The 17784-nt window shown below is 51.7% G+C and overlaps 7 protein-coding genes across 7 annotated transcripts; 4 read left to right on the top strand and 3 right to left on the bottom strand.

Annotated features, from left to right (window-relative positions):
• Positions 1-12: 12 nt before the first annotated feature.
• PC9H_007666 (uncharacterized protein) lies at positions 13-7453 on the top strand (the record flags this gene model as incomplete). Its single annotated transcript, XM_036777194.1, has 11 exons — positions 13-42; positions 96-143; positions 202-346; positions 405-576; positions 702-1186; positions 2101-2474; positions 3950-4654; positions 4735-5227; positions 5280-5358; positions 5415-7081; positions 7143-7453. The coding sequence occupies 11 exons, from the start codon at positions 13-15 to the stop codon at positions 7451-7453; spliced, it is 4509 nt and encodes a 1502-aa protein (XP_036630814.1).
• Positions 7454-8292: 839 nt separating this feature from the next.
• PC9H_007665 (uncharacterized protein) lies at positions 8293-9430 on the bottom strand (the record flags this gene model as incomplete). Its single annotated transcript, XM_036777193.1, has 5 exons — positions 8293-8664; positions 8794-9033; positions 9094-9184; positions 9238-9289; positions 9349-9430. 5 exons carry the CDS (start codon positions 9428-9430, stop codon positions 8293-8295), a joined length of 837 nt encoding a protein of 278 aa, XP_036630813.1.
• Positions 9431-9672: 242 nt separating this feature from the next.
• Positions 9673-10347, top strand: RPL12 (60S ribosomal protein L12; the record flags this gene model as incomplete). The annotated part of the gene is made up of 4 exons (XM_036777192.1): positions 9673-9687; positions 9748-9843; positions 9905-10052; positions 10109-10347. 4 exons carry the CDS (start codon positions 9673-9675, stop codon positions 10345-10347), a joined length of 498 nt encoding a protein of 165 aa, XP_036630812.1.
• A 126-nt stretch (positions 10348-10473) lies between these two features.
• Positions 10474-12885, bottom strand: PC9H_007663 (uncharacterized protein; the record flags this gene model as incomplete). Its single annotated transcript, XM_036777191.1, has 7 exons — positions 10474-10842; positions 10888-11016; positions 11081-11200; positions 11258-11305; positions 11354-11951; positions 12002-12573; positions 12631-12885. The coding sequence occupies 7 exons, from the start codon at positions 12883-12885 to the stop codon at positions 10474-10476; spliced, it is 2091 nt and encodes a 696-aa protein (XP_036630811.1).
• Positions 12886-13327: 442 nt separating this feature from the next.
• On the top strand, positions 13328-14098 carry PC9H_007662 (uncharacterized protein; the record flags this gene model as incomplete). The annotated part of the gene is made up of 5 exons (XM_036777190.1): positions 13328-13387; positions 13439-13511; positions 13567-13636; positions 13690-13943; positions 13998-14098. 5 exons carry the CDS (start codon positions 13328-13330, stop codon positions 14096-14098), a joined length of 558 nt encoding a protein of 185 aa, XP_036630810.1.
• A 232-nt stretch (positions 14099-14330) lies between these two features.
• PC9H_007661 (uncharacterized protein) lies at positions 14331-15764 on the bottom strand (the record flags this gene model as incomplete). The annotated part of the gene is made up of 9 exons (XM_036777189.1): positions 14331-14398; positions 14452-14647; positions 14702-14769; positions 14822-14831; positions 14885-15076; positions 15127-15210; positions 15262-15365; positions 15418-15645; positions 15704-15764. 9 exons carry the CDS (start codon positions 15762-15764, stop codon positions 14331-14333), a joined length of 1011 nt encoding a protein of 336 aa, XP_036630809.1.
• A 691-nt stretch (positions 15765-16455) lies between these two features.
• Positions 16456-17647, top strand: PC9H_007660 (uncharacterized protein; the record flags this gene model as incomplete). Its single annotated transcript, XM_036777188.1, has 5 exons — positions 16456-16549; positions 16604-16728; positions 16787-16883; positions 16948-17141; positions 17192-17647. 5 exons carry the CDS (start codon positions 16456-16458, stop codon positions 17645-17647), a joined length of 966 nt encoding a protein of 321 aa, XP_036630808.1.
• Between the last annotated feature and the right edge of the window lie 137 nt (positions 17648-17784).

The raw sequence follows: 17784 nt of genomic DNA, 5'->3' as shown, positions 1-17784 counted from the left end.
AACTTCGCCATCATGGAGAGAGTTCAGTTCGAGCAGGAGCAGGTAATTTGACTCAGTACCAGCGAAGTGATCAGTTGATAATGGTTTGCTTCTAGATGCTCGATGAGCTCAAAGATTTAGTAGAGAAAGGCATTTTTACTCCAGTGAGCCGCGATGCGCAATATCGGAGCGATGTCTCGCTAATACGCTCCATTTGCATAGCAAGAGACTAAAGAAATCGTGAAGCGACGTACCGCGTTCGAAACCGTACTAGTGCGACGCGTCGCGAAGAAGGCCGACTACATACGCTATGTGACATATGAAATGACCTTGGAAGAGCTCAGGAAGAAACGAATAGAAAGGCTCAGTGAGTCTCTGAATCGTCTCGTGGAATGGACTGTGGTAATTCAATTCATACACTTTAGAAATCGATACGCGACCCCCGACGATATCCTCGTATTCTATCGTTCGCCGGCAATTTCACATCTTTGAACGTGCGCTCAAAAAGTTCAAAGACGATGTTGGACTGTGGATACAATACATTGAACTTGCAAAGAAAGAAGGGGCCAGGTCGTTGGTCGGCCGCATATGCGCACGGTGAGTGTGAGTGGCTCGTTTCGCTCATCTTATCTATGTCGCAGCTATTCAAACCTTGGACCTTAATTCCTCAAGGCTTAGCGTCGGTGTACTATCCCGCCATCTAATCTGCTCTTGACTTTTAGCGCGATACATCTCCATCCTTCGACACCGTCCCTTTACATCCTCGCCGCCGAACACGAATTATCCACATCTCAGTCGCCTTCTGCGGCTCGCGTTCTCCTGCAGAGAGGCATTCGACTCAACAAAGAAAGCGTCGACATGTGGCGGGAATGGGTGCGAATGGAACTGAGTTTTATTGAGGGATTGCGAAGGCGATGGGAGGTGCTGGGAATACAGAAGGGGACTATATCGACTGGGGGTAGGAGATCAGGGAAAGAGAAAGACCATGAGGAGGTAAGCAACGATGCAGACAGGGATACAGGGCTGTCCAGCCTCGTCGCAGGAGCAGATGAAGGCATGGAAGACGTCCGTCCGGTTGAAAAGGGCATGGAGGAAGAAGCCGAAATGGAACGCATCGCTAACCAGGACGGGGGCGAGGGTCAATCGGCTCGGCTGCACATAATGAAAGGCGCTATCGTTAAAACAGTGATCACTGCTGCTGCAGAAGGTGCGTCTCTCTATTTGCGGCGTTTCTCTTCTTTGCCCGTCCCTTCGAGCTTCATTTCCTTTATTATCCACGTCCACTTCTAAAACCGTCATATGACACATTTAATACCCTTCTTATCATCACTTGTTGCATCCATGCTCCGCTGTTTGCGGTACCGATCCCCTTGTGGTGCGCCCCGTTCACCACTCAGCGTCGTCCGCGTTTGTGGCGTCAGGCTGCTTAAACCCATATTATCTTTGGGTCGCTGCAGCCTATCGTCATCCTTGCTGCGAATCACGTTTTCTCTCGTCCTCCGCTGGACTGACGGGGGCGTTAGACGTTCCTGTAACCTGTCAGGGGGAGGTTTAATGGCTCCTTGAAGCTGATATCGGCATATCGGCTCAGTTTGTGGCGTTCTGGCGTCCTGGCTTTCGTTGTGCCACATGTAGGCGGAGGACGGGGCGCTACCGCCTCAGTCACTGGAGCGGTACCTCCCTACGGGCTTCAAGAGGCGTCCTCTGGGGTAGGCCTCGTTCTCGTTAGCCGAGCGTTGGCAGCGACACGACTGCGAGTCGTCCACATGGCTCCAATTCTCAGGCGAGCTTAATGCCGTTATAGCTTAGCTGCTTGGCAACCTTCCTATGTCGAGATAGGGATATATGCCCGTGGATTCTTGTCTTCTCGTTTCTTGACAAGTGGCCGTCGCGGGATAGTCAGGCGGTATTGTTGAGACTGGTTTCTGCCACTTTGTCACGGGGCCGATTCTACTTCCCGGATGTTTTAGCTTTCGTTTCCGTTGCCGTTAGCTCGCCGGAGAATTGCCCTTTATCTCTTTTCTTTTCTTGGCACCTTGGGTCCTGAACCTGATGCCCTCAATGTTCATGATGCCAGACGGATAGGAGATCATCATACTAACCGTACATTGTGTTTTCTAGCACTACCAAAATTATCGTTATTCTCCGCGTTGAAAGAAGTGATCGAGAATCATCCGTCCCCCGATGAGCTAAAAAAGGAGGCTTTGGGCCACCTGTTCACTGTGTTGAGGGAGTGCATGGGAATGGAGGCGGGAGCTGTAAACATGTTGGCTTGGAGACATCTCGAACCCGTGCGTGGAGCTTCTGGTACAAAGGGGAAAGCCAAAGCGGACCCAGATGACAATGTGGCGGCTAGTGTGGGCCAGGTTGGTGATGGCGATGCATTACGCGATCGCGAAGGACGGGAAGAAGATACGGAGGGAAGGGAAGAACCGCGGTTAGCGCACACGGTCGAGCTGGTCGAGGCCGTGCGACAAGCGAACGAAGAGTATCTAGTGAGTCTGCGCGGTGTTGGAGCGGTGAGGAGATGTAACCAGGCGGAAATTGAGGCGAGATGGTGCGGTCGGGAGCGAAAGCGCCAGGAGGTGTATGATGCGTACGCTAAGTTTATCGAGGGGTTATGTGCTCGGGGGATCGATGTGTATTTGGTGAGTTCCTTCATTACGATTGCGTCTCATCTCAGTTTACACGTATGCGTATGTGTGTGGCGAGGACTATTTCATATCGTCCCTTGGTGCATCGGCCACTAGCGTCTGGCTGTCTGGCCTTGGGAATCTCGTTTCACCATTTCAACCGAGATTTTGCCCTGCCTTGCTAATCATTGCTTGTTTCGTCCTAACAGAAGCAGTATTTGGAGTCAAGCATGCGACTAGTGGATCAAGAGTACAGTAGCCGGCTATAGTATGTGACACGGATAATCCAAGTATGCCATATGGGCTATCTGGACCTTGTTTTGACGTCACGCAACCTCAACAGTTATAGGCTCGCAGTCGCGCATTGTGCATGGCCGAGTGGTGTGGAAAGGCATGGGTAAAACACAAGAGTTAAGCGGTATGAATCGACGCTCGCGGAATGCGATATGGCTTTGAAGCCGGATAACCACCACGTACGTGGCCTCGTCGTGGTGGTTGACCTGTCGGTGGAGAGGAAAGCATTTCGCACTTCATGCAGTCTCGAGGCCCCTGATCATTTAACCTATCGAGAATCTCGAGCGAGGGCTGGGCTTGAGGAAAGTGAGTTGCTGCGGATGATGCACGTCGGCATCACGTTGGGGACCCCACAAGCACAGAGTACGTTTATTATATCGCCTTGCTTCTCTTCTCTGGTTGTGTACTAATTATGGATGCTGCAGCCGGAGTTTGTAGTCTGTGAACATCAGGCTATTATACGTCCGTCGTGCACATGAACCAGGCAACCGGGCTATCAGGTACACCTTACAATTTGGACAGAGGACGAGGACACCTTTGCAGCACGCAATGTGGTTTCAGTTCCGGCGGCATGATGGCCGTCCAGTGGTGCATTGCGCCTTTTGTCCGTCTTGACGACCGTGTAAAGGCCGAGTAAGGATATTGTGCAGGTGCATCGTGGATCAGGCATCGAGTACAGCCACTGGTGATTTTTGGGGAATTTTGTTGTATTTACACGTGTATGTTTTGGGAAAACCGAGCATGTGGGCTGTTTGATATGATTGATTGAAGCGCCATGCGTGCCCGTCCCAAACAAGTCACGACCTCCACATGGTCACATCCCTCTCTTTCCCTTCTCCCATCCCCATCCCCTTCCTCTCTCCCTCTCCCTCTTCTCTTCTCCTCTTGTGAGTCCCCTTCTCCTCCTCGTACCCGTCCGCCAGCTCCTCATTGTGCTCACCACCCTCCCTCAAAAGAGAACTGTATGCGTCGTGGCCGTTGAAGCAAGCACAGCAGGTCTTGTCTCCTGAATTCAAGCAACTCCAGTTCTCCCCATGTTGCAGTATCCAGTTCAGCAGCAGCCTTTCTCGCACTTTCAGTTCAAAGATATCCGTCGCCCGAATGATATCCACCCAATAACCCTCCCCAAGTCCTCCTCAACCCGCTCTTCAACCATTCGTCCTCTTTTTGCTCCCTCTCCAATCGATATTCCACGTAATTTACCTTCGGACTCATCCATTTCTTCTGCTTCACCCCCTACCCCATCTACAAAGCTGCCGCTGCCACGTTCGCCCTACATTTCGTCCAGGCAGATTTTGCCTTCGCCCCTTCCCACAGGCACGACGCCTCTTCCAGTCGAGAGACCGACAAGCGGGGCCTCTTCTATCGCTTCTTCAACAATAGAAGACGTCTTTTATCCCGGCGACATCGTCGGCGAGGATGCCCTGCTGCAGGGCGAGCCCATCCGCCTCGTATCAATCGGCTCCACCTCGCAATCTTGCGCAGCCGACTACGTGGAACCAGCCAAGGAATTCGAGGTGGTACGGCGCCTTGGCACCGGCAGCTACGCTGTAGTCTACCTGGTTAGAGAAGTCTTATCTCGTTCCCCGTCATCAGACGACGGTCATGGTCATATGTCTCTTCTTGGGTCCATGGAAATGGATGGTCCCATAAGTCAACAGGGAACAGAGTATGGTCGTGAATTTGCTATCAAGTGTCTGTCAAAGGCCAATCTTGACGACGACGCTTTGGCCGCCCAAATGTCCGAGGTGAGTGCATCAACTCTAAAAAAGTTGCTATTTTTGGGTCAAAGCGGTAGTGGGCTTATCGCGGTTATGTTCGTCCACAGGTCACCATCCACCAGTCGCTGCAGGCTCATCCCAACATTGTCACCCTTCACCGCACCCTTGAGACGTCTTCATTCCTTCTCCTCGTCTTGGAATTCGTTCCTGGCGAGGACCTTTTTTACTTTTTGGAACAGGCTCGCGATCACTACGAGTCTGACTACCCTACTGACCCCTCCGACTCTCCTTCCCGCACTCCGCCCACGCCCAGCCTCCTGTCCACGCTCGATCCTTCCCAGCTCCTCTCCCGCACCCGATTGCGCCTTATCTCTTCCATGTTTGCCCAAATGTGCGATGCTGTTGCCGCCTGTCATGCGCAGCAAGTATTCCACCGTGATATCAAGCCCGAGAATTTTATCGTCACTGACGGGTACTCAATGCTCCCGAACGGAAGGATTGAGCGTAAGGTTATTGTGAAGTTGACTGATTTTGGCTTATCAACTACCGATATCCACTCGTCTGATATGGATTGCGGGAGCGCACCGTATATGAGCTACGGTAGGCAACCACGTCTCATTTGCGCGATCGTGATGGCTCATTTGGACTACAGAATGCAGAAACAACATGGCACCTATCTACAAGCCTCGCGCAGCTGATGTGTGGTCATTAGGCATAGTGCTGATCAATATGTGGGTTCTTTTGCTTCTCACGTATCGCACCATTTGAATTAACAATAACACCACAGGTTGTACCACTTCAATCCGTGGACAGATACTTCCGAAGGAGCTTGCCCTTCTTTCACGCATTTTAGGCAACGCCCTGTCTACTTCCTAATGTCCAGCTTCGTAGGGATGACCCGTCCCGTGGCAGAGTTCCTCGCCACGAGGGTTTTCTGTATTCTCGAAGACCCATCGGATGATGCACGGCGGATATCTGCAGCCGAGTTCGGTCAATGGGCGCGCGACCTACCTGCTCTCCTCGGTGTTCCCGGATCTGTGGCACATAGTCGCAGTGGAAGTCTCACCGGGGCTCACCCGCTGTCCACAGCCACGCAGATCTCTTACAGGCCTTGTTCACGGCCACCATCAAGATGTGCATCGAACATGGCTATGCTGACACCTGCTGGTGGTCAGACCCGGTCGTTGTCAAGGGCGCCTTCACTTGGGCCAGCATTTGAGAGGGAGGAGGCGATGGTTGCAGCCGAGCTGTCGACGGTGATGGATGAGGAGCAGATTCAAGAGTTGGAAGTTGATGCAGATGTTGATCAGAGCCTGGCCACAGCGGCATCTGGTACGACAGATGGTACGAGTATCATAGGCACGGAATTTCGCTCGACATCGACCAACAAACGGAGGAAGCGGGGCGCAAGAAAGGGTAAGGGTATCACGCAGCCGCCGACGACCCCTCAAGATGCTACCCTCGAAACGCTCGCCGTGGCGTCGCAATCCCTTGCGCGTGAGCTCAGTCACGCATCGAAGCATGGATCTGTCAAGTCAGGATCCAGTTCAATGTCTGCTTCTACTTCACGTAGGCGACCATTCGAGCCTGTTGCCATGTACCCTGTACCAACACCTCTTCTATCCCTTCCAGCGCGCCCTCCTCCATCGCTTCCGGCGACCAAGTCATCAACTGGCACGAACACAAGTGCACCGCAACAGGTCCCCGTCAAGAAGCCTTCGAAATGGAAGCTCAGCTTTGGCAAAGCGAGCGCTCCTGTCATGCCCAGCAATGCAAGCAGTATGCCTAACGTAGACGACAGCGCGTCGACTATGTCGTCCATTCCCCCTTCATTGCCTACAGACAGCGTTTTGAGCTTCGGCTCTCAGACAAGCAGAACGTCTCGCGGGAGCAAAGGCAGCGATGCCCCCTCCGCAACTGCTAGCAATGTGGCGAACCTCCTGATGGGTCTCAATGCACCTCCGCCGTCTGTCGGGTCATCCGCCTATTCCATCAAGTCATCTTCGGATGATTCTCTTCCCTGGCCTCGGGGCCGTCGCCCGAGAGTCTCTCCCGCTGCTTCCTCTGTCAACGTCAACATCAACAGTCTTGGCGTCCCCGCCACCAAGGGTGGAAGCAGAAGCCGTGGCCCTCCCGGCTTGTCAACAAGCCCGCATCGTGAACGTAGGAACGAACGTGCCACTTCACCGAACAGCACCCGAAGCGGGCGTCCATTGGCATCAAGTGCTAGCTCGATGACCTCAAGCAATTGGCGCAACTCGATGAGCACGACGTCGAGTGCTGGCACTTCGACATCGGCGTTTACGAGGTACAGCAATTCGAGTATGGGCAGCGTGTCCACTGCTGCTACGAGCGTCTCCTCGGCAAGCTGGCGGACGGGTGGTGCAAAGTCAAATCCTTCCAGTCCGAACGTCCCTGCCTACCGCCCACCCACGTTGCCGAAGAACATCAAATGTACGTGGACATTACCATCTGCTTTTTTTCGCTTTGTGCTTACCATGTGTTTCCTATTCAGTCATGACTGGTGTTCCATGGGAATTGAACGAGCTCCCTCGTGGTCTGCATCCCAATCCCGTCGGTGATATCTTCGGTTCCCCACCAGTCCGCAAGCAACGTACACGCAAGCCCAAGGACCTCAAGCTTGATACTATCAACGAGCGCGTTCCCGCGCAAAGATCGCCAGAGTACCCCCGTCGAGACGCCTCCACGAGCACCACGGATCTTACCAGCACGTATAATGCCAAGGACGAAGCTGATGGCCCGAAGAAGGTCCAGAAGGGTCAGATCAATACTCTCGCGAAGATGCTGTCTGCCTTGAGACGGTGAAGTGGTGTGTACAACATGGCGATGCGTCGCATACGCACAGAAGAAATATGTGGTTGGAGTTTTACGGACTGCTTGTAGGCTAATAATTTCGACGCGGACCAACCCCCCAGTCTTAACTCCCTGGCTATCGTTACCCCTCACCCTCGAGAGCAATATCTTTCTTGTGTCGCCTTCTCCCCCCATCCCCACCCTAATCCCCCCTCCCCCATTGCGTGTTCGTGTTGTGTTTTTGGTAAAGACGAGTTGTAGCTATATTGTTCTTTTCTACTGGTACGCCCTTCGCCGTGGAATTGTCTCGCATACAAGTTAATCCCTTGCAATGTAGTTCCTTTGCCAAAACCGCCGCCGCCGCGACTCGCCTCGTATCACCGTGCTATCGTATTCCTTCGTCGTCTTCCTTCGTCGTCTCCTCACATTCTCTTTGGGTCGAAACACATCGTTCACACTCGTTTCACAATATTTCCTTCTATTCGTGCATCGGCCAGTTGCTATTATGGGCTTCTGGACTCTTCCCTCTATCCTATTCCTGTAGATGAGCCTGCATTTCTTCCGTAGCAGTGTACAACCATGTTTATTATCCACCCCACTTCTTTCATCAACGCAAAACCACAATATGTTCAACAATCTGCAATCGTTTCAATCATGTTCTTTTACATTCCATACAGATACATTGTTACACTGGTGTTTTTAATGTTCTCAACTGCGCCTCCATTGAGAAGCACTCCGTATTTGATGCAATCGTAACTCTGAGTGAACGATGCATCAGCTGCTTGTATATCTATGTTTTAATAGTACTACTGATTTTGTAGGGTATGGAATCAAAGGAATGCCAATGGAAATCATTGATGCTGGGAAGGTTGATCTCGAGTCTGATCTCTGTCATCCTCCGATGAAGGCGTGTCCCGCGACTGCTGGAGGGCAGCGAAGGCCATATTTTGTTCGAGCGTGGCTCGAACAGGGGCTTCCGGGGCTAGCATGGAAGTGTCAATGAGTATAGCGGACGTCTCATGTGGAGAGGGACGATGCCGGTGTCGGATCGATCGGGTGGGGGTGTCGCTAGGCGAAACGGAGCGAGACTGTGTGCTATCTATGTCGATGTCGCTGGACGACGATGTCATGGTGGGAGACTGAGGGCCAATGATAACGAAGGTTCCGGAGCTATGGGTTCGGACGAGATTGATGTAGTATTCTTGGAGGACTTCGCGTGTGCACTAGAGAGTTGAATGGGAAGGAAAGAAGCACTCGTGAGGACATGCATCAACAAATGGCAGATGGAGTGTAACAGAGTTCCTTAAGGCATCGAAGCGCAGGCCGAAACGGAATGAAAAGAACATACTGACCGTCAATCGCCAGTCAATCGCTGAGAGAAACTCTCGCTCCAAGAGGTTAAGCTCCGACAAGGATATTCCTCCAACCTTGGCGTAAAGGCTGTTCGTACAGAAGGTGTCACAGAGGCCTTTGCTTGACACTGCGATGGCAGCAATAACGAATCGATGGCAGGTGAGGGAGGACAATGTGAAAAGAGGGGTTCGTGCGCAGATTTGATCAACATAATGCAAAGTAAGCAGCAGACATGATTTCTGTTTCAAGGGCGATCAAAAATACTCCTTGAGAAGTAGAGGATTTCAGACAAACTTTACCTCGACGTTTGTAAAGCGAATGATACGCCTGAGATAGTCCAGAACACTGATGTTTGGTGCTGATCTTGAATGGAACCGTGTCAGGCTCTCACTGGCAGAGATTTGTTCAGGAGTGGGCCTTAATAAAACAGGAGAGATGCACACGGAAGAAGGGGTATGCGATCGTTGTGCACCATTAACCGCTCAAGCATGTCAGCTACATCAACCAGCCGATAATGAGCGATCTTGGACCGAAACGAAAGGCAAATCACACACCTATGAGCTGCGCAAGGTAGTCCATGTCAGTGTCCTCAAAAGAGGCCGGTAACTCGACCCTCTCTGAGGTGGACGATTCCATGGATCCATCGCAGTCGATATTTCCAGGAAACGCGCTGGATGTAGTAATGATGGAAACTCGACTTGGCCAGAAAAGTGCAAGATAAGATAATCATCACGTGGGTACGCCCCTATCCTCAGTCACGCACGTCTGTACAGTACAACAAGGCGGAGCCCGAACCTTAACGCTGTGTGAGAAACTGAGGCCGCTGCTACTGGAGGGCGAGCGCCAAAAAGTTATCGTGCTCCCTACTCAACGTTGCAATGGCCCCGAAACTCGTATGTCCAGCATTTCGCATACTGGACAAGCTGTGCTGATTGTGCTCGCGACCTGCGCAGGATCCCAATGAAATTAAAATCATCTACCTGAGGGCAACAGGTGGTGAAGTCGGGGCTTCATCTGCTCTTGCTCCCAAAATTGGTCCTCTGGGTTTGGTACGCAACGCGATTTGTCTCTGCTGAGGGGTCCATGTTCTAAGTGCTGCCGTCAATGTAGTCCCCCAAGAAGGTTGGTGAAGATATCGCCAAAGCTACCTCGCAATGGAAGGGTCTCCGGGTTACTGTCCAATTGACGATACAGAACCGTCAAGCCGCGGTCTCAGTCGTCCCATCTGCCTCTTCCCTCGTCATCCGTGCGCTCAAGGGTATGCCTCACCGCGCATCTGCATCCTAGTTGTTTCAATTTAATAAATTATCGCAGAGCCCCCACGCGATCGCAAGAAGGAGAAGAACATCAAGCACACCGGCAACATTCCCCTTGACGAAATCTACGACATTGCTCGAACAATGAAGTCAAAATCCCTCGCGAAGGAACTCTCGGGCTGCGTGAAGGAGATTTTGGGAACCGCTCAGAGCGTCGGCTGCACAGTAGACGGCAAGCCACCTCACGATGTTATCGATGCCATCAACTCTGGGGAGCTCGAGGTCCCAGCCGAGTAGACAATCAATAACACTGTTTTCATACTTGTCTCTATGCATTATATCTCTGAAACGCATTTAAATTCAGATCGCATGCTTTCGAACGCGTCCTGTGCCTGTCTATATACAAGGTACAAAGATAGATCCTCACATCAGCTTTCGCGAGCTCGTCCAGACCCTGCCAGGCAACCCAAACACCCCGCCTCGCCTCGCGGCCTCTTCCATAGTTTCCTTGTTCAACTCTACGCCTATCATCCCACTAACCTCCACCTTCACGCCCCTCGGCCGCGTTTCGTCGTACTCCACCGTGATCTGCACGTCCCCGGACATTGGGGGTCGTTCAGGCGATGACATCGCGATGCGCGGGCGGCTTGGTGTTGCTGATGTTTGTAGGATGGTCATGGCATCGTCGAAGGCGAAGGGGTCGAGGTCGAGTTGGGGCGATAGAGATGGAAGGGTGATGTTGACAGGTAGCTTGCGAGGTGTGAGGGTGCCTACAGTGAGATATAATATAGTCTAAGTGAATATAGTCGAAGAATGGTGAGACTTGCCAGCCAGAACGGCTTGAAGATCGTCTTCGGTCACTTCAGCTGACTCTTCGGGGAGCTCATCTGCTCCCATATCCAAACCTTCTGGAGTCCAATTACATCCAAGTAATATCTCGTTCAACCAACATTGCTCTTTGACAATCTACGCAATGGCAATGCCGACAATAAGTGGCCACGCATCAATACGTGTAGATGGAGAAACTTACCTCCAGGATACCCCAGACTTGCTTCATACTGCAAACGTGTACCTTTTCAAGACGGAAGCCAGGTTCGTCGGGTGCAGTGAGGCGAAGTTGTAGTGGTGGATGTGCAGATGTAGGTGATTTCTATCGAGCATGATGAGCAGTGTGCTGGGAAGGAGAAAAATAGTCAGTTAAACGTACGTATAGTGCCGTGTAACGTTCAGGAGAGACATGTTCTCCAGGATTAAGCTAGTACTGTCAGGACGAAGAAATTGGGGAGTCGTTCGACAGACGCACCAACAGATTTATCCAACTCTGCGTATTCAGCGTCATCATGGCATCGGGCACATCAAATCCAGTATCCTGCTTCACAAGGCCCTCGATTTCCCGCATCCTCGTCTGCGACATCACAACGCCAGGGGACTGTCCATCACCCGTGAAATCCAGGATCCAGGCATAATGCTCCAAGGGCGCGTCTGCGACGTTCATGGAGTTTGCGTTGGGTGGCGTGTATTGAGGGAAGGTGTGGTCGGGCCGTCCAGCGGCCTCTGCGCGAGGAAGCGCAAATGTTGGACGGCTGCTGCCCACAGGGATTGTGGGGAGAGTTTGATGGATGGGCAAGGTGCTTTTTTGGAGGGATAAGGTAGCAAGGGTAACGCCTTTTGAGTGGGAGGTGATGGAGGAGCGTAAGTGGGATAGTGGTATGTCGAATGAGGGGAGGTTGGGTGTTATGGCGGAAGGAATGTCTTTTGGGACAGAGCGAAGAAGGGACAGGTAGGCTAGAGGTGAAAGGTACACGAGGAAAGAGAGGGATGGTCTTTGTAGATATGGAAGGGGAAGGGAGTGGGCTCTGAGCAAATATATATCCAGAGGTGCTTGCTGCGATGGGGAGGTCCTAGTTGAATGAGAGATAGTGACATGGCTATGCTTTAATCAGAAACTTACGATGCGACCGCCTCGCTTTCTATCTTGGAGAACAGCTCGAGCAAGGATGATTGGGCGTCAACATCGGCGAACCACTGGATCCCAGCACCAGTGTCCAACGCCGCAAGTTGGTCTAACATAACCAGATACGATAGATGGCTTCGGATGTTCTGCCCGAGTCTCGCAGCCTCTCGTGGAGACATGGTGTCGTCTGATTTCTGAACCTCGGTCAGAAACGCGCTGACACTGTCTCTGAGTAAACCATCCAACGATGTCGAAGCTCCTTGCGACGAGGTATTCGGGATAGCGTAGGCTGTCTTCACGTTAGTCACTTCGACGGTTGGATTCGCTGGGTCTTTCGTGTCCACTGAAAGATCAATATCTATGACAATTACCTTCCCCCCAAGCATGAGACTAATCCCGCCGTCCTTCTGGTCTTGAAATAATTCCATTCCAACGGCTTTCCCCCAAGTCTGCAGCCGCCCAACAGACCATGAGATGATCGTCGACTTGTCTGATGGTATGTCCTCGCCATAATTCGTCTCAGGACGCTTCTTCAGCGCATCTAGGATCTGGTGCGTGCTCTGATCTAACTATGAATACCTGACGTTGAGCATTGGCTGAAACGGGACCGCAGGAAGAGCTCTGACGGTGTAGATAGACCGGGATATCGCAGCGTGTTCTCGCAACAGCGAGACGAGCTTTGGATTCGATACAGGCATCGTCGAGTACATCTGCAGCGAGTGCGACATGTTGTCCGCGGTGGCGACCAGCTGCTCTAGGAGAGCCGTCGGTGCTTCTGAGCCAGAAGCATATGGGTGTACGGCGCGCGCAGGGAAATCATTGTGCACTATGAATTTGTGGATTGAGGAGAGCAGCGTCTCCTGCGGTTGTGGGCCATTCATGAGGTCGTGGAACGTGATCAAGACGCGAGACGCGACTGTCTCGGCGCTAAACTTCCAGCTTGTTCACTTCCAAGTTCATCATGGCTGAGGTTAGTGAATGGAGTCAAGCACACCGCGCGCAGCCTCATGCCAGCCTCATGCAGTATGGGCCTATTCCCGAGCCTGAAGTCGTTGTGGGGACAAGACATCTGAAACTTGGTGCATCTGTTTCGCCTTAGGAACCCACATTGAACCATCACGCATAGCCTGGCCGTAGCGCTCCGTCCCAAACAGTATCCATGGGTCTCCGCCCAGTATATATACCTCGCAGCGGCTTTGATGGAAGCTGATAGGCTGGTCCTCTCCCCCGCGCACACAACTAGCATACCGTTGATCGGTCAACACGACATTTCACGCCCTTTCAAAAATATTCTGAAGAACTCCAGCTCAATACCAATAAATCATGGCTTATGTTCGCTCTCGCAAGTTCTGCTGCTGTCTCCCCGTCAGATTTGGCGTGTTTGTGAGCCGTTTCTACTCCGTACACGACACCAATCTGACAGATATACTTCAGGTCATTGCTATCCTCGGAATGGCAGGCGGTGGTGTAATCACCGTTGCAGGCATCATGCAAGCAACCAAAACAAGTTCGTTCCTCCTAAATCAATCCATTAATCTCGTCAACTGATTATCCGTCGCCAGGCGGAAATAAACTTGCTCTCATCATTCAAATTATCATCTACGGTCTCCTGGCCTTGCTCTCGATCTTCGGGTAACAGAAACCCCCTCGATCACCTCAGAACCGCTACTTACCGACTTCAACAGATTGATAGGGGCGATAGGAAAGATACGCGGCTTCATATCGGCCTATTTCACCATGTTGACGGCCCTTCTGGCCTTCAGCATCTGTTCGGGGGCGTATTCGCTTTACCGGCTGTTCAACGACAAGCAGGGGGCCATCGATGACTGTATCGGTGATTCTGATAGTAAGCTACAGAAGACGGCGTGTGAGAAGGGGGCAGGCCTCATGAGGGGTATCATGGTTGGCTTGTTTATTGTCGTCTGGCTGATACAAATATGTGAGTGGTCGTTTCAAAGTTTATGCCCGACCCAACTCTCATCATCCGTTTCAGGGGGTTGCTTCATCGTGAATAGCTACTCCAAGCAGTTGTGGGAGGAAGAGGATGCCAACTATGTGCGAAAGGATACCGAGGCCCGCCGCCCTCAGTGGTAAATAAACACAGGTCATCCATGACACCTCGCTAATCGCCTTCGAAGATTCTGTACAATAATACGCCCCATACTCCAGATGACATGTATTTCTAGTCAGTTGCAACCGTGATGAGTTGGGGTCTTCGGAAATCGGTATTTTGAGTGTGACTGCTCAACGAAAACATTGCATTTGTGGAGGTAAGATTACAGGTGTTGGAAAGGTCCGACGTAAAACAACAATTGTTTTGCAGTATTTAAGCGTAGCAAAGGACTTGGTAATCCTCGACGCGCTTCTCTTCACCATCGTAAGGAATGTAGGCACCTACAAACAAGATCAGCACACATTTTACACACAATCGATCCATGCAGCTTCACCATTGAGCTTCTCGCTGGCCTTTCCGGGGTGAACGGCTCCTTTGTAAGGGGCCTTTGCAACATACAATGGGGTACCATCATTCTCCCGACCACCCTCGACGGGGCGTTTACCGAGGGAGTCTGGGTTCAATTTACCGTGTGCGTTGACCCAAACCAAGCCACGCATGTCACCGAGGAGGATTTCGTAGGTGCTGACCTAGAAATCAAAGGTGTTAGCGGATCATTGATATGATGCAAGGAGTGTAAGTACGTGATTCTCGTCGCCACCGTAGCCGATGACACCACCCTTCTTGAAGGCATCGGAAGCCTTGCCGAGTTCTACAAACAAAGGTTCAGCGGCATCATAAGTCATACCACGAGAGTTACGTACGGACACCGCCCTAGAGTGTAGTTAAGTATGTGTCAACAAGACGATCTTTAATCGAAAGCGTACATCGATGAAGGCTCGGCAGATGTACAAGTTCCAGCTCTTCTCTTGACCGACGAGAATTGCATCCTTGGGGATGTGCTTGCCTTCTGTCAAGACCCACGTAGCGGCGGTTGAGGGACCATTGCGCTTGAAGGCCTCAGCGCGGGATTGAGCCTCAGCAAGCCAGTTCTGCGCGCCCCAAGCCTGAGCCTTTTTCTGTTCAACGGAATTAGGACCTGTCTGAGGTGTAGATGGGAGATACGAACCTCCTCCTCGTTCTTCTCGTGGTGCTTGTAGGCGAAGAAACCAGCGCCAATGGCAGCGGCTCCGGCGAGCAGACCACCTCCGATCTAGAATGCTTGATTAGTTGATGATGGGCGGCACTATGAGAGGCAACATACCTCTATTTGCTTCTTGCGATCATCATCGAGATCGAACCAGTTCTTCTTCTTCTCTTCATGGGTAACCTCGACCGTTTGCTCTGGGTGTTTGCCGCCGTATCCAGCTAGAGAAAGGACGATCAGCTTAGGAGTCAGTGCAAATGATGACGGATCAACTTTGTTCTGAGGGTTGAGGGGGCTTGTAATCTGATTGACCATAGTTGTTGTGCTGCTGCTGTTGTGGTTGCTGCTGTTGGTAGTTCTGGCTGTTGTTGTTCTGGTTGTTGTTGTTGTTATTGTGGCTATCGTTGTCGCCGCCTTGCATACGGCCCCAGAGAGCAGGAGTTACATCGGGGGTCCAATCACCCTGGGAAGAGTGTGGTTGGATGATCCTGTAGTTCACGCCTAGTCGAACGATGAATCAGCGAGGGTTGGTTGAGAGAGTAGCAAGTAGTGGGCGCACCATTGTATTTGACTTCGGAGCCAGGTCCGTAGTATGTGCCAGGTTGCCAGAGGTTGGTCATGGTGTCTGATGTGTAGGATTGTTGGTGCTAGGTGGGGGTGGTTGCTGAATTTCCAAATGGCCAGTTAGTCTTTATATATACCAGCCCAGCCATCTTGTCGATCTGGCTTGAATCTGGCTCACCTGAGGGTACTCACAGTCGCATGGCGTCATGAACCCCAGAACCAGGGCGGCCGGTGGGTAATGCCGCTCCGCGACTTCAATCTGATGTCGATTGCTAGGTTGCATGTCACGGCGCCAGGGTAATTCTGTATGGCGATGCGGCAGAGTGTACACAATTGGCTAAGACAAATCGCATTTCATCGATAATCATCGCTTTGGTTTCTTTGTGACCATCGAAATGGTCTAGAAACTTTTTGAACCGTTTGAAATGAAGCATCGATCATGCTGCGTCGCGCCATCAGGGACTTGGGGGCACGTTCATGTTAGTATCCAAGTTATGCACACAGCACAAGTTCTACATCATCGTGACAAGCACAGGTGAGCATAGGAGAAGGACAATGGACAGATTGGAACCTACTGGAGACTGGGAGCTTTCGGATCCAGCGACAGAAGCATTTCTTACACCGTGTGGTCAATCACCGTGATCATGGTGAAAGTCAAAAGGCACCAGGCAGGTTACAATTACAGATAGGAGTTAAGCGCCCTTACTGAGTACGGAGCGCCCGTCGTCTGTACGCCCTGACTCACCAATGCTCTTACCGTTAGCTCTCTCGTTCTGTGCGCTTGCTGCAGCCTCACCGCTTGTCCAGAAGTATAGGCCTCTAGTGCTATGGCATGGACTGGGTCGGTCACATCTCTCGGTTTCTATTTATCAGACGGATGCTGAGCGTCGCCTAGGTGACTCGCATTCCTCCCCTGGAATGCTTGAATTCGCGTCGCTCATCGGGGAAATGTACCCCGGAATATTCATACATTCAATATACATCGAACAGGACGCCGATGCCGACCGAAAAGCTACTTTCGTTCGTGCCTACCGGCCAACTGGTTTACTGCGCATCTAATGCTTGCTTTGCAAGGCAGTACGGGAACGTCAACTCCCAAGTGGACATGGTGAATGAGCAGCTGAATGATATACCGGAGCTAAAGGACGGGTTTGACGCTATCGGATTCTCGCAAGGTAGGTATAGCTTCGCTCGTACGCCATGTCCGTATACCTGTGTTGAACCCTGGGCACGTTCCAGGTGGACAGTTCCTTCGTGCGTACGTCGAGAGGTACAACGACCCCCCGTTACACAATCTCATCACATTCGGGTCCCAACATATGGGTGTCTCCGAAGTATCGGAATGCCGCCGATACGACTTCTTGTGCCAGATCGCAAGGCGTGCCGTGAAGAATGGCGTGTACTCCAAGTGGGCTCAAGGGAATCTCGTCCAGGTACGCCTTCCACACACTTCCAGAGACATTCCATCGACTCCACTCGAAAGGCACAATACTTCCGCGACCCAAGCAACTTGGAGACCTTCCTCGAAGCCAATCACTTCCTGACGTCAATCAACAACGAGGTCGCCCCCATCGATGGCCGAAATGAAACCTACGCACGCAATCTCGCTAGTTTGGAGCACCTGGTCTTGGTCCTGTTTACGAAGGACGTGACAGTGATACCGAAAGAGAGTGCTTGGTTTGGCTCAGCGGCCGAGCCTGACGAGTCTGATGACTCCCTGACAGTGATGCAGGAAAAGATACTCGGTTCCACGACGAGTGGCGAAGAAACAACGATCATACCCATGCGACGCCAGCCATTATATCTTGAGGATTGGATTGGACTGCGAACGCTGGATGAACAAGGCCGCGTCATTCTAGAGACTTGCGAAGGCGAACATATGCAGATCGGTGACTGTTGGAAGCCCCTCGTCAAGAAATTTGTTGGGAGCCCGGCTTAGAATGTCCATGTACTTTCGCAATATGTAGAATCAAGTCTCTCATTAACCCTATAATCGACATCAAGGGCGACCTCTTTGATTGCAGTCAGTAAGTAGTATGCTACATCTCATGCACATTAAACCCATCCAACTATCTA

This window comes from Pleurotus ostreatus, assembly GCF_014466165.1.
Source record: "Pleurotus ostreatus strain PC9 chromosome Unknown scaffold_5, whole genome shotgun sequence".
Lineage (NCBI taxonomy): Eukaryota > Fungi > Basidiomycota > Agaricomycetes > Agaricales > Pleurotaceae > Pleurotus > Pleurotus ostreatus.
The sequence above is the reverse complement of the archived record's forward strand: the minus strand, read 5'-3'. Positions and strand labels throughout refer to the sequence as shown.